The sequence below is a fragment of the Hippichthys cyanospilos genome, chromosome 15 (assembly GCF_059441005.1).
Source record: "Hippichthys cyanospilos isolate Australia breed blue-spotted pipefish chromosome 15, RoL_Hcya_1.0, whole genome shotgun sequence".
Classification (NCBI taxonomy): Eukaryota; Metazoa; Chordata; class Actinopteri; order Syngnathiformes; family Syngnathidae; genus Hippichthys; species Hippichthys cyanospilos.
In genome coordinates, this window is record NC_142383.1 from 3097848 (window position 1) to 3125128 (window position 27281).

The following is a 27281-nucleotide window of genomic DNA, read 5'->3' on the forward strand; positions in this document are numbered from 1 at the left end:
GGCCACTTAAAATGAGGTGGCGGCGCCGATCTGGCCCCTGGGCCTTGAGTTTGACACCAGTGACTTAGATATTTGAGTGAAACAGGGCATATTTGCAATTAGTAGCTTGGCATTAAAATTTGGAGTAAATAAAATCATACCATCATTCTTTTCACACATCAAATTTGAGCATGATATTTTTCTGCAGTTTAGGAAGTGTATATTGGCCATTTTAATTTTTGACTTCAACAAACTAATATTACTAAATGGTATGCAAAAAAAAGAAAAATATATATACTGTATACATATGTATATGTATACATATTTATATATATGTATACATAAAGTAGAATTACAAGTGGCCCACGATAAAAAGGAGTTTGACACCATTGATCGAAGTGATAGAATATATATATTAAAAAAATCCCTTATATTAAAATAAATAGATTAGGTGCTCTGTTGTGGCAAAAACACACACACACACACACACACCCATTTGACCATTTAGGCGTTTATTCAGTTCATTCAGGATCAGGGCAATGTACAGTTACCTGTCAAACAAGTGAACTGACCAGGGAAATGGCTTTGACGTAACATAGCAGACAGATAATCCATTAAATACAAGGCAACATTATTTTCTGGAACAGCTGCACAGACGATCCCGTGTGGAGGTCCTGATTAGGAGCTCTTCTTCTCCTCAAACATGATGTTGGCAGTTGCTTTCTTGGCTGTGGGTGTACACACAAACATACGCGCGTTCACAATGACTAAGGAGACACAGATCAATGAAACACACACACACATGCACAGTAGGGCCGGAGCGAGGTGGATTTGAACTCGGGCCCCTGAACTGTGAGGCGAACGTGCTAACCACCGCTTCACAGAGCCGCCTAATAAAACACGGTTTGCAATTGATAAATGCTTACTGTGAGATTAAAAAAAAAAAGTGAAAAAAAATCATTGTGGCCTACAGAATTTGAAATATCAAGTCTATATGATTCCTCTTCCCCTCCTAGTTTCGTCATGATGAACGAATGTGTGTTTAGATGTGGAGTCAGAGCACTCTTACTCACCCTCATCCTTGAACTTGTCAGCAGCTTCCGATGCCTTATCCTTTATGTTCTTAACTGCATCATCAATCTTGGATTCATTCTTGAGGAAGAAGGGGCGGATGATGCGGTTGTAAATCTGCACCGAGCCGTTGGAAGGAGTCGGAGCCATGCACCAGACCAGGAAGGCACACTGGCGGCAAGAAAAGGACTGAATCACTTAACCGCCCGGGACATGAAACTACAACAAACTACTCCATCTTTCTAACGTGTTACTAAGCCACATCACTTTTAATATTGAAATTACAGTACTGAAGTGTCAAAATGTGGGAACAGCCTTGGTGGAGCTCTACATGTTCCCTGTTATTTGGCCTTGGTTATTTTACGCTATGGAGTAAGATGGCTGTAAGAGAGACGTATGCGTGTTTAACAATTTGTATGAGTATGACTCAAAATTGTGTGGAGTTTGAAGTGTTTTCGTATGAGTACGACTCTAAATTGTGTTGAGTGTACCAACTAAAAACTTGCGAGTGCAAGGTGCTTTCAATACAACTCTCGTTTGCACGACTCTGACCACACCAGACATCACTTTGCGTCTTTGCATCCAGCTCTCCTTTGGATTCCTTGATCTGGGTATGCAAATTAAGATGAGGTCATGCCAAGCTATCAGGCAAAGTCAGTCGATCTGCGCCGCCCTCAGTCTCGCGTACATCTTTTTGACAGCTATCCTAACCCCGACTATATGAATTCAGTTGACAGCTAGCAAGGTGTAGTACGTGAATCATGTGAGAAACCCAACGCCATTTTACGCTGGTGCTGATGGGAAGCTGTCAAAGATGTCAAAGCATCATTTTTAGTGAGAAAGGGGTAATGTAATTTTGTTTAATTTCAAACTCAATTTATTTCAGTTTTCGCAATTCTGATTTTACAAAAAGGGTCTCATTTGAAAGCTAGCAAGGTGTTGATTAAGAATCAGGTGAGAAATTCAACGCCATTTTACTCTGGTGCTGATGGGAGATTGCCAAACATGGCCAGCATCACCTTAAGTGAGAATGAAGTAAATGTCATTGTGTGTGATTTCAAACTCAATTTATTTCAATTTTGCAGATTGGATTTTACAAAATGGGTCTCATTTGACAGCTAGCGAGAAAAACATAGACTTTTGTCATAAACCTGTGGGAAACAATGACATCTAAAGGCAAGAAAGCGCAATTGCAGGCTTTTAAAGGAATGGAACGCGGAATTCTCGGGAGTGCGCACCTGTGCTGTTCACGCTGTCTGTCTACCTTGATAAAAGCCATCCTAACATCTAGGGAGGACAGAATAACCAGTGTTGTTTGAAATATTGTTTGAAAATCATCCATCCATCCTTCCATCCATTTTCCAGAGCCGCTTAAACTCATTCATATAAATTAGAAATTGGTCCGTCACAAAGTATTTCTAAGATATTAACTGCCACACACCCACAACAATCAGAAAATTGTAGTTAATTCGTCTTTATTTTGTAAAAGGATTCTACTTCAGCGTTCGTGTGAGCAATTCAAAGATTAGCGTTTTTCCAAATCAACTGCAGTGTTTGCAGTTTTCTGCCATCAGAGGTCACTAGGTGTTACAGAAGCTTTCCAAAATGACAGTTTTGCAATAAATTGGCCCAAGATGTCCCACAAAAGTGTCATTTGAGCATTACTAAAAATACATTTGCATACATTATCCTTAAGATTGAAGCCTGATGAGCTATTGAAAGCTTCCATTTGGCATTCCGTTTGCGTTCAATTCAGCCATTTTTTCTCTGCTTTACGCATGCATGGTACGAATGACTTGCAGATCCACCGACTCTGCCTGCTAGCTTGGCGTGAATGCAAAGAATCAGTCAGATCCACGAATCCAAAGGAGAGATGGATGCAAAGATGTCAAGTGGTGTCTCGTGTGGTCATGGTCGTGCAAATGAGAGTTGTATTGAAAATGTTCAATTCGTAAACACGATTTAGAGTCGTACTCATACAAATTGTTTAACGCGAATACTTATTGACAGCGATCTTACTCCATACTTGGCCACATGGTTCCATCAAGCTCAGCCATCACTACCAACTATCTAATTGAATAAAGGACAATCACTGCTCATTTGTGTATGGCTTTAAAATCTAAGAACAACACATTGCAAAACCAAATGAACAAATGCCCATAAATTTAGAGTACCTTTCCGATGTAGTAAAATGGAAACCAGGAGAGAAAGATGTCTGCAAAGAATTCGGCCACACTGAAGACGCCATACACCACCCAGTAGGTCAGCCATTTAGTATCATCATCTTTGGTTGCACTTTCTATGGCCTTGATGCTGCAAAGAAGACATCAAAACATTAAGACTTAAACATGTTTTATCTCTCTCACTCACACACGCAGACAGGCACACGCACGCGTAGACAGTCTCGGGATGCTGGATTTGGAGTGGAACACTCCATGTGCCGGTATTTATCAAAATTGTATTTAATTTTATTAACTTGTTATATTGACATTTGAGTGGCCAGCCCTTCCCTTTGGAATGACCTTCGTTAAATCAGACAAACACCCTCTTTGTTCACCTTTAAAACACATCGAAAGACAGATTTTTTATTTTTTGGCTTTCGATTTGATATGAAACTCGCCACTGTTGTATATTGTTTCGTTTATCAGCTTATGTTAACTTGCCTTAATGGCGTATGTGCTGTAATTCCCCAAATATAGGACACACCTGTTTATAAGACGCTCCCTTAATTTTGGGGTCAAATTCTGGTATTGTCTATGTGACTGTGCATAAGACACACCAACACTTTAGCAACAATGTCAAAACTATAGCAAAACAGAATAAATCTCAAGACACACCAACACTTTAGCAACAATGTCAAAACTATAGCAAAACAGAATAAATCTCATTTCTAGCAAACTCTTCATGTTTTCTTGTGTTCATATCTGTAAGTTATACTGTATATTTGCTGAGCATTAGGTTAAGCGTACATTGGGCCCCCGTGTTACGAGATTAATCCGTTCCACGGTTGGGGTCGTAAAGCGAATTGGTCATATGTCGGGACTCGCACATTAGTTATTGTTGAAAATAATGCCTCAACTAACACACAGCGTGCTGTTAGCGGCAACAGGCACTTGATGCTACCGCCCAACTGATACGCCCCTCCTCTAGCTCGTCCCATCATGCTAAGACGGCCCATATAAAAATACACATCGGTGCATCAAAACTCGACTTATGTGGCTGACGGATCAATCTTTCTTGAATGATGTCGATTTTTTTTTTTTTTTTTTTAATATTTAAGTTACTGTTTAGAGGACTCACCCACACTTTTGGCTTTCGTTTTGGGTAAAAAAAAAAAAGTGCATCACGTTTGGGGAATTACAGTAATTGCATGACCAAATTTACCACATGTAAGGCACTTTTTAGGCAGCAATGACAGTAGTAACCCTTTCAATGCCGTTGGGATAATGCATCCCTGTGCGTAAAATGAAACGGCATCCCAGTGGTTCATTACACACCTATCTACAGATTATAGTTGCATTCAGCAATTTTTCTACACACAACAAACCAGTGCTGGGCCCACTGTCAACTAGGTAGCTTGCCTTGTACAATTTCTACTCAATTAACCATCTCGTACTGCGGAAATACATTGATAATATGTGCTATATAAGTGTGTTACGACAGATTACACTGATTACTATGTATTGTAGGCATTTAGGGATCATTTTCACTTCTCTGGCATGTTTCTATTATTGTTATTGTTATTTATTATTATTATTATAAAATACAGATGGGACAAAATTCCCAGGGCCTGTAATCTATATTATTATAAAACACAGATGGGACAAAACTCCCAGGGTTTGTAATCTAATCTATGGAAGCGGGAATTTTTTAAACTAATTTTCCAAGTATCCCCGACTTATAAACAAGTAATATATGCCATAAGTTTTATTAAAAAAAAAAAAAAAGAAAAAAAAAGTGCAGTGTGTAGTGAAGGGTTTAAGTCCCCCCCCCCCCATTACACAGATTGTTTGTATAGATTTCAAGATGTTGAGTGCTGCAGTAACATTGATTCCCTGTTCAGGTCACAAATGAAGTGACATCAATGTTACTGCAACTCTCAAAATGTAACTGTGATTAGCAAGTTAACACAATAGCATGAACATTACCGCTAGTCTGTCTTAAATTTGCGTTACAGCAGGAGGATGGATGAATGGGTTTTTACTGTTTTTCTCAGATGTGTGTTAAAACCATTTTAGCAAATGCACACCGAGTACATAATCCAACAGGGTTGACAAGATTGTAAATGTTGAGAAGCTAATGCCTTCTAGGATGATCTTTCAACTGTGTCAAAACACCAATAGTGAGGGTGGAGTCAGATCCTGTGTCACACCCAAACAAGTACAAACACACACACACAAAGATGGTGATAGACCACATTTAGTCAAATCAACAAAACCTACTGCCCCATCCAACCATCCTGAGTAACACCCACAGAACAATTATACTGTTGACTAGTAAAGATTAAGGCTGCATGATTTTGCTAAATAATCCAATTGCTAATTTGTGTGTGTGCTCAATATCATGATAATTTAATTATTTGCTTGCAACATGAATAAAGCTTTTTTTGTGTGAGCATTGTTTTCTGCGTTTCGTCTTTTTTGCGCCACCACACGAACCAAACAAGTTACGTTGTGTAATATAAAACTAACCTAATGCAATCCACTTAATAATATCTTTGTACCTTTGATATTTTTGTCACTTTATTTCACTCTCTTGTTGCATAAAAGACAGGAATTGCAATAGCTTGATTACAGAAAATAATTAGGGGACAGCACCTTAATTTGCATGGGTTAACTTTTGCTTGTGCAAATACTCCCACGCCGTGTTCCAAAAAGGTTTACTTTCACGTAAACATAAGATTATCTGAACATAGATATTATTAGAATTCATTTTGCAGACGCCGCTCACCCCACATCTATAGCATTTTAAAGAATCTTATTTTCTCGTTATTGGATTAAACTGGTGTCTTGTGAAAGTCCTCAACTTGTGTGGAATAATACTAGCTTGCGCAAAACTTTAAATTACGGGTTAGAATATCCAAATTGACAGTCGTGGCCAAAGCGTTTGAGAATGACAGTTTTGCTTTTCACAAAGTTTGCTGCTTCAGTGCTTTTAGATCTTTTTGTCAGATGTTACTATATGATATGTATATATAGTATAGTAAGTATTTCATGAGTGTCGAAGGCTGTTATTGACAAGTGCAGCTTCAAGCAACATTATGGGATTCGCAGTGTTGACCCTTTTTCAAAATTTCTGCAAATTCAACCTGGCATTTATTGTGAGGGTTCCAATCCCTATTATAAAGTCAGAAACAGATCCACACAGTAGCGATTGAACTTTTTTTGTCTATTCTGACTGTTCAGAGTAAAAATATAAATAAAAATAGTGACGTTAATCTGCAATAGATATGAGTAGAGTATAATATTTAGAAGATTGGGGTTCTGACTTATTCCAGCAGCTGGGTCGTGGAAAAATCCCTGAGACAAGGCCCAGTGAGCGGCGAAAAAGTTTGAGAAACCCTGATCTAACGCAGAGGTGTCAAACTTAAGAACTGGGGGCCAGAGCCGGCCCACCACATCATTATATGTGGCCCGTGAAATGATGATTTGACTTCAAGTTTCTGGCTAAAATACCAAACTTGCAAGTTGTTTTCAACTTTTAAAAAATGTCTTTTGAACATTTTTTTCCGACCTTTGATTTCAAAACTAGTGTGACAAACACTTCACATTTATCCTCACAGTCATGCCATCCCTCTAACAGAAACTACAAATAAAATAAAATAGCTATTTTTGAGTGGTCTGACATTAAAGAAGAAACAATGCAAGAAAAATGACAAAAACTGAAAGTTTTTGTCATAAAATAAAAGTAAATGTCTGATGGAGCAAAGCCACAACCAAACAATTGTCTAGCTACTGTATTGCTTAATCAAGGCTCGGAAGTTTGTCAAACTGTAAATTTTGCTGTGTCCAAGAGCTTCTTTTGTATTGGCAACAAGATCTCAATAGGATTAAGAAGTGGGGAGTTTCCTACCCAATTTTTTATGTTTTGTTTTCTGAGTCATGTAAAGTGTCAATAATGCATTACAATGTGTAACATCTTCAGAACTTTTTTTCCACCTCATAATGATGATGATCACATCTGGGACTTCATTGTTTGTCGTATGATCCACGGTCATTGTTCAATGAAGTGAAATGCCTATGTGTACACAATGTTGCTCAACACTTTCAATGTACAGGCTGGAGCAAGCCTAAATTAAAAAGCAATGTTTGGAATTATTGAGAGGTCGCTTTGACATAGCTTAGAAAATTTAATTTAGGGATGCCTTTCCTTCCTAAATGGAAGTGTCAACCCGTGCAGGAGACTGACTTATAAGCAACTGATAGGCCCATCTCATGTCTTTAATTGCATGTTTCAAGGCCCTTGCTCCTCTCTTAAGATGTTGGTACACTCACCAGAATTTCCATTGAGAAGTGAGGACATTGACAAAGGACTGAGGAGTAAAGCGGTAGAATTGTTTTGGCAAAATGAGACGATAGCGCCTTGACATTGTCATTTGAGCACTGACCCGTGTCACTGTCGCAAATACTGTCTCAAAATTATTACCATCACCACAAATGTCCACTTCATGCTCTATGTTTCAAGTGGTATTATAATAAAGTCAAAGCATAAAGACTGCTTCACCACTTTGCAAAAGGCAAAGACGAGCACATTGGTCTGTCCCAAGGCCCCCCCATGTGCGTAGGGCCAATTTAGAACAGCTTGAAATACAGTATAAATGTAACCTTATGTTGCTTATGCATTATGTTTAACGCATGCAATTAAAACCATGAAGAATCACCAAAATGTTAAATTGTTTTCTTCATGTGGTCAAATTATGCATTTCAGAAGTAGCAGCTTAATTAAGCCTTAGAAAGAAATGGTTTAGAGTGACCATGTTGCACTCTTTTTATGGGCTCAAATACTGAATATGCACTCAGCAAAAGTCCAATATTCAAACTTAAATATCAAGAGAAGCCACAAACATGGCTTAAAACTTTAATTTGAAGTCAGGCATAATTTACAATATAGTTGGTACACACTGTCTTCCTATGTCACTATTAAGACGCTACAAGACTTCCACAGAGGATATACCAAATGTTCCTTAATTCAAGCTAGCCAGGAGTAGCTCCTGGATTTGTGAACCAGGCACCTCTTTGCACAATTAAGACAATTGAGATCTTCCTTAATATAGTGGTATGAAATCAACTTTGAGGAACGAGCAGCTAGGAATGCTGCAGTTAAAGAGACATGAGTGTAGTGCAAAAAGAAATTATCAAGTAAATTAGCTCAGTTAAATACCATAATTCCCCAAATATAAGACATATATCCCCAATGAAATGAAATTCAAGGAAGATCGCAGCCACATAAGCTCAGTTTTGCTGTGCCGATGTATTCTTACTCACAATAATTACTATAGCGGGATGAGCTCGTGACGTACGTCAGGTGGCCGTTAGCAGCCAGTGCCTAAGTTACAGCTAACAGCAGCTCGTGTTAGCTGAGGTTGTTACCCCATTATTTTCAATAAAAGAAGCGAGCAGACTAAACCAACGTCCAGCAGTACAGCATTGTTCACACACAGGAATATTACAGTAGCTTTTAAGAAGAAAGTGATTCTTGGTGGCAGATCCGGTTGCAAACCATGAGGCTGCTACAAGGTTTGGGCTAATGGCTCTTGCACGGCGAGTAAGAGTGGAGCCTGCAGTCTGCACGATATCTATCTCTCTCTCACTTGCTCAACCACTCACTACAAGATACACACAGGTCTGACTCGTTATACCCACGACAAATATATAACTTACGGATATGAACAAGAAAATATGAAAACATCACAAAGATGAGATTCAGTCAATTCTGCAGCCCCACTATTTCAACAATTTTCTGAATAGTAATGTGTTTGTGGAATATGAAATGACCAGCAAAATCCACACATTTGTATGCATCTTAAAGGGTGACCATTTTGCCACTTGCTGTTGTCTGAAAATAACATCACAGCTGCTAAGGGCTCAAGTAACAACCAATCAGAGCTCAAAATGCAAACATCACATAATCAAACTTAAAAAAATAAAAGAAAATAGGTGAGCCATTACTGGTCATTACCTGAGCATTGATGAGCTGTGGTCATTATCAATTGTTCCATTGTTGTCGTTTTTGAAGTGGCAAGATGCTTGCTCACCGAGATGGACAAAAATGGATGGATTTTGCTGCCTAATTCATAATCCAGGTATCACCGAGGATGTAGTGTTTGGATGAGGAGGAAGAAACACAGATGTCGGGTAGCCGTGGCTCAGGAGGCAAAAAAGGCCATCCAGTAATTGAACGGTCAGCTGTTCAAATTCTGTTCTGTCCTAGTCGTGTGCTGAGGTGTCTAAGGCAAGACACCCTACCTTCAGTTGTTTTGTTGCCATAGGCACAAAATGGCAGCCATGCTTCCATCAGCCTGCCCCAGGGCAGCTGTGGCTATTTACTGTACTAATTTACCACCACTGGCACATTAATGCGTGAGTGCATGAATAATGCATCCACTCTAAAGCACTTTTTGACTGTCCAGAAAAACGCCAATCCAAAGTGATACATTATTGTAACGTGAAGAACCTTTTCAATAATATCAAATGGAAATTTGTAGTGATCACAAAACTGTCGAATTAACAGAAATGTAACTATACACATAATGTTGACGAAAATATTGTTACGTAAGTTTCATAAGCAGTTTCTTGTCAAAACATATCGAGGGCGCAATTGTGAAAGGATATCTGGCAAATTGTGAGTCACAAGACATGTGGATTATGTCATAATAGTGCGCATTCAAAATCGATGATAACCGAAGAGATGGAAAAAGCGTGTTCACGCTATTCTGATGTGTTAGGTATAGACATGATATTCGAGTACATTACAATCATAAAAACGTACGCCAGTGATGTTAACTTTAGAACAGAGGTTATGTGTGCGTCTGTTAGTGGGTGTGGCCCCTCCTTGATATTGGCCGGTTCACTTACGATATGTAGGCTGGGTAAAGAAAACCGATGAGGTTACATAGCAAGGAGGCTCCATAACCAATGACCAAGTACACTGCGATGATGCCAACGATGGCTGGAACAAAAGAGCACAGCTGATTAACACCAATCACCTTCAACATATAATCAATATTATGCTTCAAATTTCTTTAATTTGAAATCATTTCAACACATTCAAACATATGCGATCATTGCCAGAGGGCATCTAAACCCAACAACAGCTCTGTTGTCGCGCTGGCTCGCCAATGCAGTCTTTTTCCATTCCATCTGGCTGACAACACTCACCGAGAGCGATATACGTCCTGCTGACTCCTGTCTTTGCTTCGACTTTAGCAAGGGCATCAGTTAAGAGGTTCTTCTCGTGGAGGAACTTCTCGAACCTTTCTTTGAGCGCCTGTGCCATTGTTGCTCCTTTACCGAACAAGGATGAATTAGGAAGTTGTATGGGAAACTGCGACACTCGTGAAACCGAACACTCCCGTTAGTTACAAAGCATCAAGGTGGATGGGAAAAATAACAAACACTTCCGGTAATTACCTTCACAATAAAAGTTTAAATTTGTTTCAGATATGTGGTTTAATGCCCTGAAAATAATTTCAAGGAGGCACTGGGTTGGTAAATACTACATTAATTATTTATATTATTTATTTGCCTTGTGGAAAGTTGTTCTCCGGTTGGCATTTCGTTCTAGTAGTCTTAATTGGAAGTATACAACCATTACATAAAATCTAACAAACACATTTAACCTGATGTATTTGATCAGAAAACTTGTGTTGGCTTTATGGCATTCACTTTTATAGGGTTGGTTACATTCTCTTAGTGTTAGCAAAAGTCCTATCAGTTCAGCAAAGAAAATTATGCTTTGATGTTGGACATAGAGCTTTTCTGTATGCCATGATGCGCAATTCAAAAAGTCTCAACAACACGATTTATTTGCTGAATTATTCCTGCAAGTCAAAGATCAGGGAATACTACAATTAACCACGCCTTTTCCTTTTTCATTTTTGGCTGCGATGACATTGCTATTCAGGACACACAACTATCACATTGATCAACGTTAAATTGCATCATTCAGATGAACGCTGGTACACGTTTGCGACTGCTATCTTGACCATTTTCTTTGGTTAAAAGCCAAGGCTACACATTAATGTTCAGGTAGTAGCAGAAAAAAAGTTGACTGAGCATCACTTTTAGTTCCGAATCACAAAACGTCTTTGTAGAGTTTACGTTTATGTCTGATATTTTTAAAAGTGTATACCATATTGAATTGTTATAATGTGTGTCAGACCAACCAACCAGTCTCAGTCGTCAAAGTAATGACTATTCATCACTATATACTTCTCGCAAAGTATACGCGTTTGCATTTTAATTATTTAAAATTAAAATTAAAAAAAATGTTTCATATTTATAGAATGAGGCGGAGAAATGGATCGGATAACATAATTCAAACTTGTTTTTTTTTTCTTTACGAACGTCTAACTAACTTGATATGTGGACATCGCTCTAGTTTTGACGAGCATCACAACAAACCAATAATATTCAAAGAAATAACTCGCGCTATTTCCTGATTGGATGCTTTACTTCCTGTTTTTTTGTAGCATTTGCGAGAATAGTGTGAGAAGTTCGTAACCAATATTTACAAGTTTCTGTCGACTGTGGAGTCGGGTGAGGGCTCCTGTGGGTAATGAAGATGTAAGCGGAGACACGTGGTTGTTGGTTGGCCCGCCTATGGCTTTTGTTCTGTTCGTTTTACGCTACAGCTTCAATGTTTTCGACCAACATGGAAACAAAAAGAGCGGAGATCCCCTCTGGTTTATTGGATGACCTGTGCAGGTAATCGGATGTTCTTTCTTATTGCGGGGCTGTATTATTGAATTTGATTAAAAAACGCATTTTAAAGTCCTCGTAACTGTGTATCTGTCCATCGATCACATTGCTGGCTTGTCGTACCAGCTATTTCCAGACCATCCTTTACACAAAATTGTATAAAAAAGAAAAAGGAAAAAAAAAAAAAACTTTACATAAGTACTTGTGATTGAGTGCCTGGACGGTAAAGCCGTGTAAATACTTCTTTTGGGATTGAACAGATTAAAGGTTTTTGACCCAATCCACAAAACACGTAGCTACTGCATCGTCACTTTGCTTGAACATTACCCCACTGTAAAATTTGGGACTTAGATTATTTTTCTTCAGCACCAACAAGTAAGCTGGTATATTAATTGAAAGTTAGATGGATCCAATACGTGGAAAAATTGGACCAAAGCAATTCGCCTTCCAGACATCCAAACATACTGTACATAGAGCTTCAATGAATCAGTGTAAATCAATAAATATTAATGTGGCAATAATAATGTGGCAATAGGTCCTCCTCAAAGTCCAGGTTTAAATCCTATTGACAATCTGTGGCAAGACTTGAGTATTGCTATTTGAAAATGCTATTGTTTGAAGACGAATGGGCTAACATTTAAGTCTTGAAATGTACAATGTAGGGTTTTTCTACAAAGCATTGACTTAAGATGCTGAATACATTTACAGCATTTCTTATTTTTCTCAGCAGAGTTTTAGAGAAGGGAGGAAAAAAATATGATTTTCCTTCCAGTCCAAAATTTGTAAATGATTGTAATATGATAATATTGGGAAATGTTCAAGGGGTATGATTACTTTTGCATGCCAGTTATTACTTACTACACATATTCTTTCCCAGATCTTGCAAATCATTCTAATTGACAGTAAATATATCACACACAAACAGGTGCTAATAATATAAACTTAAATTGTGAATGATCATTAATGACCTATGGCTGGGCATAGAGAACCTAAGTGAGGAAACACCACCTTAAGGAGCCGTTTCCATATACAGAAAGGCGACAGCCACTGGAGACTGAAGCCCCAGTGCAGTGACTTAAAAGAAGATACACACTTCAATGAGGACTCCATGAAAAAGGATTGCATTCTTTCATAGTTCCAAGGCAGTACTGCAAAATAACAAATCTAGAATAATTTAAAACACCATTAAGAGATCTCCTTCCAGGGCAATACTGAAAGATAACGAAGCGTAGAATAATTTAAAACATCAATAACACACCTACAGTACAACCACAAAAATAGTAAAAAGTTAAACGTAGATGTAAAACACAAACAGCACTTAAAAAATTTTTGCATAAAAAAATAAGATTTCACGTTTGTTAAATATTACCATCATTCATTAAAGGGACTGTGTGTAAGATTTAGACTGTTTTCATTAAATAGGAATAAATTAAATGATTGTAAATTTCAAAGATTTGCAAATGAATGTGTTCTTAATGACCAACAGTATGTTTTAAATATAATCATAGGTCTAGTTATCATTATATTACATGGGGGGTGGCACTTCTCCAGAGGCGGCCATGTTTGTCATACCTATGGACAATGGTAAATGCAGCACCTGCAGCACCTCCAGCTGTCCGTAATGAAAAACGATCTAAATCTTACACATTGTCCCTTAATGCTAAATATGAATATTCAAAGGCAAAACACACGTGGATCTTATGGGGGATTCTAGTGTACCAACACCATTAAGATTCTTAAAATTCAACAAAAGAACCTTAAATTTAAGCCAGAACCACACAAGGAGTCAACGCAGAGGTTTAAAAATTGATATATTGTGTTGCCTTTCATCTTCTGGTTATCATCAGGACTTGTGCTGCTGTGTTCTTTGATCATTTTGAACTTGAAACTGTCTTTTTGGAAGATCATCGGTGGCAAAAGGCCCAGGTTTTTTTTCTTTCCATAGCTGATTAAAATGATCATGATCGTTATCAGGCACCTGCTGAGCTTGTTGATGAACTGAGCATTTCGATCAGGTGTGTTGGGAAAGAAACCTGGAAAACTTGCAGGATACCGGCCCTCAAGGACCAACTTTGAACAACCTTGCTCTAGAGCAGAAGTTCTCTGGGACCCATTTTTGGAAATCAAATTTTCCAAGGAGCCCAATTTCAAATGATTGTTTGTATGCTGTAGAATCCATTTACTGCCACATAGTATGGGAGAATATTGTCTGACTGTGGGGAAAAGCCGCTCCGTGTATAAAATGCTACAAAATGCGTGCCGGCGTGTCAAAATATAAAGCAAGCTAGACTTTTGGTGCGGGCTTGTTTTAGCTGTAGCAGCAAAAGTCTAGCTTGCTTTATATTTGACGCAAATGGGCTCTACAGCATACAAACAACCATTTGAAATGGGGCTCCTTGGAAAATTTGATTTCCAAAAATGGGTTTTTGCGGAACCAAAATAAAATCATTTAGGATAAGCATGTGTCCTTTTTATTCACCAACATACTGTATTGAATTTGACAAGTATATTTGTTACTTTTCAGCCATACTGAGGTTTGCAAAAAAAAAAAATGCAAATTGCATGCCTCCTCATAACAAACTGAGTCAATTTCCCCCAAAGAAGTTGGTGCCAAATATTTAGTGACTATATAATCAAGCTCTTTGATGATGACATGGATTACGTGGATCAATTACATTTCAAAAAATATATTAAACTGGTTGAATTTATTGCTTTATTAAAAGAGTCGTGAATACATTCACAATTACTATAAAACGAAATGTTAACACAAAAATATATTTTTCATTAAAAAGGACCCCTGCTGTCAGGCCAGTGGGCCCCCGTTTTTCAAGATTAATCCAATCCGCGGTTGGAATCGTAATGTAAATTTGCCGTACGGCGGGCAATCCAAACCTATGTTAATTAGCTAATGCGTGAAAAACCCCAGGTAAAAACATAAAAATTGGACATACATATTAAAAATTGATACCAAAATAGTATAATAAGTGCTACTTACATATAATCTACATGCACACAGTTAAATTACACCATGAATAAAAAATATATAAAAGATTTATTTACCTTTGAGTGACGCTTGTTATGGCCATATTCCCTAATAAGGGTAGCCTAGGCTAGGCTATATTAGCTTTCTTTGTATTTCTTGATCATATCCAGCTTTGTTTCCATATAAATCATCTTCTTACTTCTCGCTTTAACATCAATCGCAATCTTGGGACTCATGAACAACCAATTCAAGTTTGAATTAAGTAAGCACTAAAATACATAATAAATACGATATTAAAAGCACCCTCACAAGAGATCAAGTCTTTAGGCAGCCATCTTCGTGCATTTGTGCGCCAACCAATTACAGATCAGCATCTTCGTGACCCCATCACGCTGACCAATAGTAAAGCAGTATCTTAGGGAGTCAAGACGCCAACCAATAGCAGATCAACATTGCAGTGGCGCATCTCAGCGGAGGCAGTTTGACGTCAACAGAAAATAAGAGCAATCACCTAAAAACGCCTCTAGAGGGAGGCAAAACAACAAACACAACCAACTCCACAGGTCAGGTACAGTTGTTGATGTTAATCGTAAAGCAGGATGGATGCCTTAAAGAGGGACGAAAAAATTAAGTATTCCACATCGTAATGTGAAAAAAATGTAAGGCAGGGACGCCGTAACCTGGGGGTCCACTGTGTGTGTGTGTGTGTGTGTGTGTGTGTGTGTATGTGCATATATATATATATTTTTTTTTTTTTTTTCCATATAATATAAACCCATGTTTACTTACAAGTTAAGGTAGGTGACAGAATACATTTGGCCATATAACAGACATGTATTTCTTTTCCACTAATAATCTATGTCCTGTTTTTGTACAGTCGATTCATCCTACACATCCCCAGTGAGGAAAGGGACAACGCTATCCGGGTATGCTTCCAGATTGAGTTGGCTCACTGGTTTTACCTGGATTTCTGCATGCCTAACACCCCAGCCGCTCCTCATTGTGGGATCAGAGACTTTGCCAAAGCTGATATCCTTTCTCCTGTTTCGTGACATTGCCAGTTGTACTTTGCCAGTACCACTTGATGTAGTGCTCTGCAATAGCTTTTTTTTAAATTTAATGAAGCACTGTGGATGAAATTAACATTAATATGCTTACATTTCAGCTAAAAAATAAGGAAAGGTGTACAAGACTGTGTTGAGACCAGTGATATTGTGAAGCCTGGAGACTGTGCCTTTGAGGAAAGGACAGGAGGCAGAACTGGAGATAGAGATGAAGATTCTGAGGTTCTCTTTGGGAGTGACCAAGATAGATAAGGGTCAGGAATGAATACATCAGAGGGACAACACCTGTTAGAGTTTTGGGAGATAAAGTCAGAAAGGCCAGACTGAGATGGTTCGAACATGTCAAGAGATGAGATATAGGAATACGAATATATAGGTAGAAGGATGCTGAATTTTGAATTGCCAGACAGGAGGTCTAGCGGAAGACCAAAGAGAAGGTCTATAGCTGTAGTGAAAGCGCACATGAAAGAAGTGAGAGAAGAGGACGAGGAGACACTTCTTAGTTAGATGGAGGCAGTTGATACGCTGTGGTGACCTCTGAAGGGAAAAAGAAGAAGACAATGCTTTAAAGTAAAGCTGTGATGTGAAATTTAATGGGAAAACAACGGTGCTTGGTAATATTCTGTTTTTGTTTTTTTTTTATTGAAAAAAAATACATACAAGAATGCCATAAATCAAAATACTTCGATATAATACAGTTGTTTTGAAAAACAACTGTTCCATATGCCTTTTATCAGAATTTATTTTGTTAAAAATGTATATATCTGTCAGAGAAATCTATAAATAAGACGAAAACAAGCCCAAACTGGACTGTAAAATAGTAAACTCAGACCAACCAAGATTGAATTTTCTAGCTCGCGAGGGACAACTGAGTTCACACTGTCATGTTTGCTCCTCCACCTGTTAAGCAAGCTTCTGATCCCGTTCACTTTATTTATTCCATTCAGCAAAGCATTGCACAATATAAGACATAACAAAAAGCCCAACCGCAGATAGCCAGGCGCCGCTATCTAATCCAACAGCGGGGAGAAAGTTCCAATTCAGACTTTTCTGCGTCAACAGCTCTATCTAAGGAATGGGGTGAGCTGGACAAGGACTGCACAGATGGATTGCAATATGTGGTATTCTAGACAGGAAATAAACACATAATAATGACAACTTAATGTATGATTTCTTTGACAATATCATGCAAATTTGGTTCACTTTATGATTATGTCACACTTACTGTTGATTCTTCACTCCAAAATTCAAATTATTATTGAATTTTAAAATGTGGCAATGTGTCAAAATCAAAGGGGATAGTGCAAGGCACTATACACAGTGTATCATGAACAATTAACTCATTCAATGCCAAGGACTTGTTTTTTTTTTAAGAGTCCAGACATTCAAGCCCAGACATTTAACTCATTCAATGCTATGGGCATATTTTCGTATTTTCATGGTTTTTTTTTTTTTTTTTAAGATTCCATCTGGGATTGAATGTCTGGAATCTTAAAAAAAAACATGAAAATACGTCCCTGGCATTGAATGAGTTAAGAAAGTGTGCAGTTGGATAAATGGAAGTCATTTACAGACATGCATTTGTAATATCCAAAGAAAGCTTTTCTTGACAGCGACAAACTTTTCCAACACTGTCCCTTCCTGTTGCCCCATGGAGAAGATGTGCAGAAGGTCCTCGAACAATGGAAGGAATACAAGATGGGTGTTCCTACCTATGGAGCAATCATTCTTGATGAGTCGTTAGAAAAGGTGAGTTTTATACATACAATAATCTTTTCTCTTCCTCTGTTTTTGTTGGACTGCAAGATGGGGTTAAACTTTTTTTTGCTCAGGCATTGCTTGTTCAGGGCTACCTTGCCAAGTCTGGCTGGGGCTTTCCCAAAGGGAAAGTAAATGAGGATGAAGCGCCTCATGATTGTGCCGTTCGTGAAGTAAGTCATTATTTCTTTGCCTGTATCGACTGCTGAACCACCGTCAGCACAAACAAATGTCTTCTTAGCTCACATCATATGCTGTATTTTTCTCCCTAGGTGTTAGAAGAAACAGGCTTTGACATTAAGAATCGCATTGATAAAGATGTGTACATAGAGCAGAAAATCACTGACCAACTTGTGCGGCTCTATATCATACCCGGAGTATCCAAGGATACAAAATTTTATCCCAAAACAAGAAAGGAAATCAGGGTATGATTTTTTTTTTCTGTCAGTGTAGGATATTGTTTTTTGATTATATGCTGTATTTTCTTTTAGAATATTGATTGGTTCCCGATTGAGGAGCTGCCATGTCACAGGAACGACATGACCCCAAAGTCGAAACTTGGACTTGCCCCCAATAGGTTTTTCATGGCCATTCCATTTATAAGGTAGTGTATGGAGGTGGAGTCATTTTGATGTTAAAACTACTACTACAGATTGTGCAGTTAAATGTGAAGTTGCTTGCCTAGAAAGTGATTTATTTAGATGTTCTGCCTTTCACGTTTGTTCCAGGCTAATAAAATCAAGGTAGTAGGTATTTTTTGCAACAAATAAACTACATCAGCTTCTATTCTATTGTGTCTTGTTGAACTCAATTGGGAAATAACTGAAAAGATCATTCTCATAGAGAAATGCCTTCCCTACTTTTATTCATTGAACTTTTTTTGCATGAAACAAAACTATTGCATTTATTTACAAAAACCAAGCTCTTGTTGTCTCTGCAAATGTCTTAATCAAACTGTGCTGAATTTAAAAGTTGTATTATTACACCCAAACTATACATTTGGAAACTAAATTCATCAAACACTTCTCTGATTAAAGTTATCTTAAAAATATTGGAATATTTTAAGTGAGTGCAACCAATCTGGCTTTTCTCAGAGCTGTTTTTTTTTTCTGTGTGCTGCAAATTTCTTATTATGTATACTTTAATTTAGTCATCAAATCTTGTCTCTGAAGTTTTGGCTATTGATTGCACATTTGCTGCTTCCCTGGTGCAGGCCACTCAGAGAATGGATCAGCAGGTTGAAAGGTGAACCTTCAGATAGCGATGAGGAATTTGCCAGCAATGGAACCACTCCAGGGAAAACCTCAGACAATGCACGGTAAATGCAGCTCATCCGTCACAACTGGGTGCTCATTTATGAGTGTGGCATCAGATAGCATTCACATGTCACATCAAGTCATGATGATTGAATTAAACAACAAACTGCATGGGTGTCAAACTGATTTTAGCTCAGGGGCCTCAAGGAGGAAAAGCTATGCTCAAGGGCAGGTAATATCATACTTTATATCTTGAATACTGTCATTTATATGTAGAGTTTTGTTATGCGCATCGGGCTGGTCCCAATTTCTCTGCAAATAGCGAGGGTCAATTTAAAATATATTGTTGAAAGTAAAATAAAATAAAGATAAATGAAGTAAAGTAACGTCCTTTTTGGTCCCCTGTGCATCCCGATCTGCCATTGTTCCTTCAATTTCACAAAATGAATGGAAAACATATATTATCTTTTTTTTTCCATTTGTTGATAAAATTCACAATTTGTATAGAACACATAATAAAAACAAAAAATAAATTGATACAATCAAACACAAAGATCCAGAGGAAGGAAAGTGCCCCAATCAAAATCTGGTAGCACAACTTTTTGGCAAGGAGTGCAGTAAAGTGCGAAGAAGGGCATTATAGTATTACGGGCAGCGAACTAATGAGTTTGGTCCTTTTCATTTTTTAATGATTCTTGATATTATTTTGCGGGCCGAGTGTGTCCCACAGGTTGTATGTGTGACACCCCTAATATACTGTATGCCGTGATTGTTTATGTGTAAAAGTAATACCTGGGAGTAGACTAAGGTATCACCATCAGTTGAATATCAGGCCCAACAATATAAATCCTACTTTTCATTGTTTTTCCACGATGTAGTATTGTTTTTCCATGATGCAGTATTGTCATTCTGTTTCTCTTAGGTCAAAATTACGGCATCTCACTTGTATTGAAGTATTTCCTGGAGATGCTTATACCAAACACAAGCAGATGAAGGAGCTGAGCCAGTATGATCTGAACCAGGTTTGAAAAGACAAGTGACCTTGACACAGATGCAGTGGGCCCAGTGTTACAACATTAATCCGTTCCGCTGCTGGGGTCATAAGGCGAATTGGTCGTATGACGGGCAATCCAAACTTATGTTAAATAGCTAATGCGTTTAGAACCACAGGTAAAAACATCAAAATTGTACATACATATTAAAAAATAGTACCAAAAAAGTATAGTAAGTGCTACATATATATAATATACATCATATAATATACAATCAGAAAACATCATAAATAAAAAATCTAGAAAGGATTTATTTACCTTTGACTGACGCTTGTTCTCCCCATATTCTCTAATGAGGATTATCTCCAGCACCATTTCCATATAATTTCCATTTCTTCTTACTTCTCTCTTTAACATCACTCGCAATCTTGGGAGCCATGGCTAACCCTTTCAACTTTGAATTAAGCAGTAAACTGCACTATAAATACGGTTTTGTAACCACTCACAACAAAGCTTTACCATTCAGCCATTTTTGAAACAAGTGAGGCTGACCAATAGCAAACCAGTGTCTCCGTGAGGAGACGCCGACCAATAGCAGACCAGCATTGTAGTCATGCGTTGCATCGAAGCAGTTAGACGGCAATAGTAAATAAGTGCAATGACCTAAAAATGCCAGCAGATGTAAGCAAAAAACACATTTACAGCCAAGCCCCTAGGGTCATGACAGTTGTTTTGGTCGCATAACCAGGAAAATTTCATAAAGAGGGGATGAAAAAACTCAGCATTCCACATCACAACATGAAAATAACATAAATCAGGGACGTTGTAACACGGGGGTCCACTGTATCTGTATTTCTTAAGTTAATTCTGTTTGCAGTATTTTTCATTATTGTTTATATATTTATCAAGTAAACTTGATAAAGTGAATATGTATTTAGATTGTTCAATCAAGACAACGTACACAATGATTGCTGTTAAATACAAATAAATTCTAAACACTGGTAAAAATGGGCAACCGGGAGTGCATCCTTTCAGCTTTTACATTAAAATTTTGTGGTAATCACACCAAAGCATTTGGCTCAAAATTCCTTTGTTGTTGCTGAATAATTTTGGTCTTTCTGTGTAGAGCCAACACTTCAAAGGGAATGGGAAGAAATGTCAAGAATCATCTTATCTAAAGAAAGGATTCTATGAAAATGGATTCAGCAGCCACCAGGTCCAAATATTAACAGTGAGTACAAGCCGAAAACAAAACCTTTTATTCCCAAATTTTGAGATTTTCTGTTTTCACATTAAAGTTGACAAGGGTGGCTCCAAATTTTCAAACCTTATATTTGTAATCCCCCCTCCCCAAAAATGTGGTTTCTGTAATATGGCCATCGAGTAGACTTCTTTCGAAATTTAATATTCAACTCTGGTTTGACCTCATTTGCATTTTTAACTTTCATTTAATTTACTACACATACAGAAGGAAGACAAACGGCTCCAACCTAGAAGACTACAAGACATATTTGAGAAAGGTATGTTTTGTGTGATCATGTGAACATCTTATTCTTGCTCTCTTCAGTCCAACACAGTGAAAGCAAATCTTTGTTTTTTTTTTCTTCGAAAAGATCGTCACCTCACAGCAGGTGTAATGCACAGCAGAACTCCCACGCTCAATCTTAACGTGGAGTCAGAACAATCTAACAGCCCTAATACACAATCTTGTTTGGAAGACGGCACTTTTGCTTAAAACCAAGCCACTGCTTTAGTGCATCTTCCCTATTCTCCTGCCACTGACCAATGAGAGCAGGAGTTGTAATCTACTCCCGCCCCAACTTCCATGGTCATGCCGGGTGCCGATCACGTGTCTCGTAGTCGTGCCGAGAGCAGCGCTCCTCAAAGTCACAAACACACACGCGCGCTTTAGAGGCACATACAGGAATGGAGAAATGCACAGCTTTGCAAATCTGATATTTACCTAGATTTCTTTTATAATAAATTGGAATTTCAAGTGGATACTGTCATTATTATCATGTTTGCTACGAGGCTTCACTTTAATTAGACTTCCGGGCGCCGCTTATATGACCGAGGCTCTTTATGAGGCTACAGCAGTTTAAACTTACTGTACTGTTACTGTATGAGGTTTAAAAATTTAAGATAACTAAATATGTGTACTGCAGTATTTTGACGTCCGAGGAGTGTCCGTGACAAGTGTATTTGTAGTTACCCTGTCAGTCTGTCATGCAAGAAACCTTTATAGCGAGTCTCTCAGCAATATAGCTTTATTTAAAAAACATAAAAAAATAAAATTGCGATGCACTGAGTGCGCAATAGGCGAGGCTTGAAGTAGCAAGGGATCTCTGTACAGGGGTCCTCAACTTACGACGTTGACCTGTTCTTGAGACGTGATGTAACCCGATTTTCAGTATAAGTTGGAACACCATACAAAATAGATTACTTAGATTGTTTAAAAAAAAAAGTCCTTAACCTTACCCAGAAGATTCTGGAGAAACTGGGGCAGATCAGCCAAAGTTTGTTGGCGTTTCACAGTTTTTAGACCGCTTAATAATATCTAATTTCATTTCCATGGTGATGGAGTTTCTTTTTTTTTTTTTTGATGCACTACCATCAGAAGAATATGCCTTACGCTTTGGAGCCATAACATAGGGCGAAAGGTTCAAAGAAACGATCATTTTTGCGCATTTTTTAAGTTATTTTTTATTTTGAAATATTTTTAATTTTTCCTGGAAAAACCCGCAAAGTACTGAGACCGCAATATCTGAGACCGCGAAGTAGGAGGGACCACTGTAATAGAAATAATCAGGATTGTTCTCGGTGTTCAAAATCTTTCCCTCACAAATTCCAAATAAAAGCAAGAAAATAGATGATCAGAATGCAAAAACTTGAAATAAAGTCTGTTCACTGGCTCCAAAAGTACTGACTCACAAAGTTCAAATACATCTAATTCAACACTGTCAAAATCCAAATAAAGTCTGTTGTAACTTCTTTCTGGCTTTGGCTTCAGTAGTTCTTTCGTTTCTGTCTATACTCTAGAGTGTCTCTTGTCTCCTCCTCAGCTGCCTAGTCTTCTTTCTTTTCTTCTCTCAATCAGCCAGGCCTGCTTTTATCAGATGACTTAAGCAGCTGCACCGATTGAGTCTGTGATGCATGCTGGTCAATGGAGTCCTTGGCATGTTGGCCATTTTGGGGTGTGGCGTTGCCTTATAGAAGGGGAAGTAGCATCCCTCCACTACACGCCCCTTCGTAATGCCACAGTATTCATCCGCTGCGCGCTAGAAACTAGTTTGCATTTGTTTACGTCGCTTATGATGCTAACGGCGTACAACGGAATGACGCTTAATATTATTTTTTAAATTTCCATGGGGTGCGTTTGTAACCTCGAAACATCGTAAGTCGGGACCGTTGTAACCCGTGGGCCTCCTGTATATATATTCTAAAATAAAGTATTGAAAACGTCATTATCTTATTCTTTTTTTTTTTTTAACTATTTGTTAAGTGGTATGGCTTGCATGAAAAGATTCCTCGTGTGAGTGTATTTCTTGCAACACAGCAAATGAGTGTTTCTTTCTTCAGGTGGGACTCCATGCAGCTCTCTTAATGGTCAACAGACTGCCCATCAAAAAGACTTGGAGCACTTCCTGTCATCCAGAGCTTTCCTTAGTTTTAAATTTGACAAAGATGCCATTATGAGATGTTTTGACTTCTGACATAGTGGATGATGGCCTCTAAGAAGTTCTTTAACCTGTCACAAAGAAATTTGCCCTTCCTGTTTGCTGACAGTTTTACATTGCATTGCATCTGGTCTAAGGAACTTTTGACTACAGTGGTGTCTATGACCTGCCAGGGTCATCTATTCTTGTTTTAATTATATGGCTCTAGTCTAGTTGCAGTTCTTTTTTGATGCCTCTATGTTATTGGCTTGACTACAAAATAACTTAAGGTTTTATAAATAATCTAGATTGTAATGTAAATTAGTGAAACAAAGTGCATTTGGTTTTTTTTTTGTTTGTTTTTTGAAAGATGTAACAAACCATGTTGTATCGGGAGTCATGGTTACCAATAAAAAAAAAAATTAACAATAGGAATTTAAAGACACAGTAAATTATCTGTATCCTAAGTTAGTAACCCAGTTTATAACTTTCCTGACATGTTTGCTGTTTTCTAACAGAAATTATATTATTTTGCTTTGGTTGCACTTGTTTTTTTTACATTATGTCTCAATTATTTTGCTACCCCATTTGTTTTGTAAAATGTGTTCTTTTTAATATTTGTAAACACAGACCTCCACATTTTATCATTTCACTGAAATGTGTACTACTGGTACTTGCTTGTTTGGAAATGTATGTCTGTTCTATACGGCAAAACTCATGTATTCCGATTTGTTAGCTGTTTGTTGCAGTTTAAGATTAAAGGAAAAAGAAAAGATGCCCCAAATAGACCTCTATAATCAAATGACATGTATTGAAAATATGACCTCTTCAAAAAAACAAAACAAAACAATGATTTCCTTGCTTTCACCTAAAACAAAGTCATTGCTTAAAAAAAAACTCATATGTTTTTGCATTCATGTGAAATGATTGCATCTGAATTGAGATGCGGGATCTGTTTGAAAGTTACTGTGTTGATTGCTACTTGTAAATATGGTGATATGTTAAGCTACGGTTAAACCGATCTTGTGTGGTTTGACTTCACAAATGTAAAATATTAATAAAGTAAGGTTCTCCAAGTTGTGGTTTGTATGTTTTTTTGTTTATCAGAAAGTACTGCATAAAGGCAATTCAAAGCTATGACTGCCCAGGCATTTTAAAGCACCAGATTGTCATGATGGAGTTTCTGGATTGATGGATGGAGAAATTGATGTATGGTTGAATAAGATGAACTAAATGTGATCTAAGTGTGAACATGCAGCAGGTGTGGATTTATGGGGTGGCCACTCCCACACCTATAGAGGAAAATGTTGGCATTTGTGATCACATGGATGCAGTATTCTTAAACATGTTGATATCCTGCCTGCCATGAGTTTACTTATAACGTGTATATTGAAAGATTAATTATGCAATTGGTCTGAATACAAAGTTTAAAAGACAGTTTTAAGTAAAAAAAACATACAACTTGTAGCCAACAGCCATTAACATTTGTTTTTTTATAGGTTTTGATTCTACATGAAAAATAATTCCGTTAACAAATACATTATAGACAAAGTGTTACACTTTTACTCGCGAGAATGGCTAAATGAGTAAAGAATCTGCAATCAGGTATGGTCGGGCTCATGGCCAGGCTATCTTTTTACATTCCAGTCCAACAGGTGGCGGTAATGCGCCTAAATGATTGTTGCCAACTTTTGCATCAAACAGGACGAAACACGTTTGGTCTGAGCAAAGAGGACAGATGTAAATGTGGTAAAATTATTTCTAATTTTCATTCATGTGTTCTTCAAACGCAGTTTCCTCTTTAATCTACTTTAGATTTGTTGGTTGTTCCTGTAGTGTATGCAAAATCTCTCTCGTTTATAATTTATTCTGTGGACTGTATGGCGGAGATCTAAGCTCCTTTAACTCGCGGTAATTTTAAGCGACTGTAAAGACAATTTATTGATGTTGAAAGCAAGGCATGCAAAGTATGAAACAGTTGTTACCAAGGCATTGTCCATCCTGAACGCGATTTATGTTTTCTTTCGTCACCAGCCTCAAACGACTACCTCCAATTATTGTACCTGTACATTCGTAGTTCTATTCTCTATCCCTCGGCAGCAGTATTCGCCAATAGCTCTCTGACATACCTTTGAGTTTAACAGTAATGCCGCACGAACAGGTGAAAAAGCGAACACGAAATAGACACCGTTATAAGATAGCACGATGATCATCAAACAATGATGTAAGAATTGAGAGTTGCGTGGTTTCGTTTCTTCTATAATTTGACAAGGATTGTACAGGTTGACATAACATTTTTAGCGTTCTCAAATGAAACATTCGCCCCAAAAGGTACCCTGATAAACTATTACAACTAGATGGTGAAAATAGTTGTTAGTTAAAAAACAACACTCGTTAGTCATTTACTGTTCATTGACTTAATTTCAAATGTTCCTACACTTTTTTGAGTCCTTAGTTACATTTTCTCCAGTGGTTTTGCGTTTTACTTCACTTCTGTTATGATGTACAATTCTACTGTAAAATGGTTTTGATGTTGCACAATCCAAACATAAAACAACATGGTGACAACGAGAGGTACTTGGTGAGCACAGTAATTTTATTTGTGTTACAGTGCACCATGTCCTGCTTTCGCCCAACTTCGCAAAACCCAACAAAGAGACAGAAAGCACAAAAGTCTTCTGCCACAAGTCGGTTCAAAGACATTCACATCAATGAAGAAGTCAAAATTTCAATTAACTTGTCTCTGGAGAAGTTTCGTTACAGTGATCAGAAAGGTATGTGATGTTTGCATAAAACAAGTGTAAAATGACCAATTTAAGCAAGCAGTAAGGAATGACAGTACAAGTCTCATAAAATGTAAAATTTTATTTGATCGAACAGAGATGGAATTTCCCTCTTCACTTTCCTCGAATGAGAGAGCCTTCATTCATCGTGCGGCACAGGCGTTGGGTTACATCTCTAAAAGTAAAGGGTAAGCATGTTTCACTAGACCAAGAGGGTAGAAATGACTGAAAGCATAAAATGTTTTCACAAAGACCTAGTCTGTTGCCATTTTTATTGACAATACATTGAGGATATCAATAGAAACGTACACAGAAATACAGTGGTACCCCAGTTCAAAAAAAATATTTTCAAATTGTTGTAATTTCTTAACAGTTGTATGTGTAATTGGAGAGTTAAAACTTTTGTCATTGTAAAAGCTTTATATGGTCAAAAACATTTGTATCCTTCTATCAGCAATGTGTGTGTGACAAGATTAACAAAAGAAAATACTTCACAAGGATTTGTGTGTTTAGAAAGGCCAGTCACACTCTCAGTACAATACAGGAAGAATTTTGAAAATCAGATGTATTCTGAAGACATTGAGTCTTGTGTGTTGATGAAAATGGCATTTTTTTTTTTTTTTTGGTGAACACATTATATGGCCTATGGGAATTCTGGTAAAAAAAAAAAAAAAAAGCTTCAAATTATCCATCCATTTTCTTCCGCTTATCCCGGGTCGGGACGCGGGGGCAGCAACCTCAGCAGGGAAGCCCAGACTTCCCTTTCCCCGGCCACTTCATCCAGCTCCGCCGGGAGGATCCCAAGGTGTTCCCAGGCCAG

At 37.7% G+C, this 27281-nt stretch overlaps 3 protein-coding genes across 6 annotated transcripts in view; 2 read left to right on the plus strand and 1 right to left on the minus strand.

Moving 5' to 3' along the window:
- Positions 1–474: 474 nt before the first annotated feature.
- On the minus strand, positions 475–10651 carry reep5 (receptor accessory protein 5). Its single transcript, XM_088434946.1, has 5 exons — positions 10428–10651; positions 10125–10218; positions 3225–3363; positions 1053–1221; positions 475–707 (listed from the first exon to the last, which is right to left on the minus strand). The coding sequence occupies exons 1-5, from the start codon at positions 10543–10545 to the stop codon at positions 658–660; spliced, it is 570 nt and encodes a 189-aa protein (XP_088291072.1). The 5' UTR covers positions 10546–10651; the 3' UTR covers positions 475–657.
- A 682-nt stretch (positions 10652–11333) lies between these two features.
- dcp2 (decapping mRNA 2) lies at positions 11334–24754 on the plus strand. The gene is made up of 11 exons (XM_088434947.1): positions 11334–11975; positions 15830–15981; positions 17638–17765; positions 17849–17947; positions 18047–18199; positions 18266–18378; positions 18988–19092; positions 19953–20052; positions 21149–21253; positions 21491–21542; positions 23602–24754. Exons 1-11 carry the CDS (start codon positions 11908–11910, stop codon positions 23733–23735), a joined length of 1209 nt encoding a protein of 402 aa, XP_088291073.1. The 5' UTR covers positions 11334–11907; the 3' UTR covers positions 23736–24754.
- Positions 24755–25368: 614 nt separating this feature from the next.
- The window catches only part of ythdc2 (YTH domain containing 2), a 32455-nt gene continuing 30542 nt past the window's right edge, over positions 25369–27281 (plus strand). For 3 of the 4 annotated variants that reach the window (XM_088435798.1, XM_088435800.1, XM_088435801.1), the window contains exons 1-3: positions 25369–25427; positions 26290–26452; positions 26559–26649. In XM_088435798.1, coding sequence (XP_088291924.1) covers positions 26296–26452; positions 26559–26649 — 248 coding nt within the window. In that variant the 5' untranslated portion in view covers positions 25369–25427; positions 26290–26295. The remainder of the gene's footprint in view (positions 25428–26289; positions 26453–26558; positions 26650–27281) is intronic. The other variant, XM_088435799.1, reaches the window with a different exon arrangement.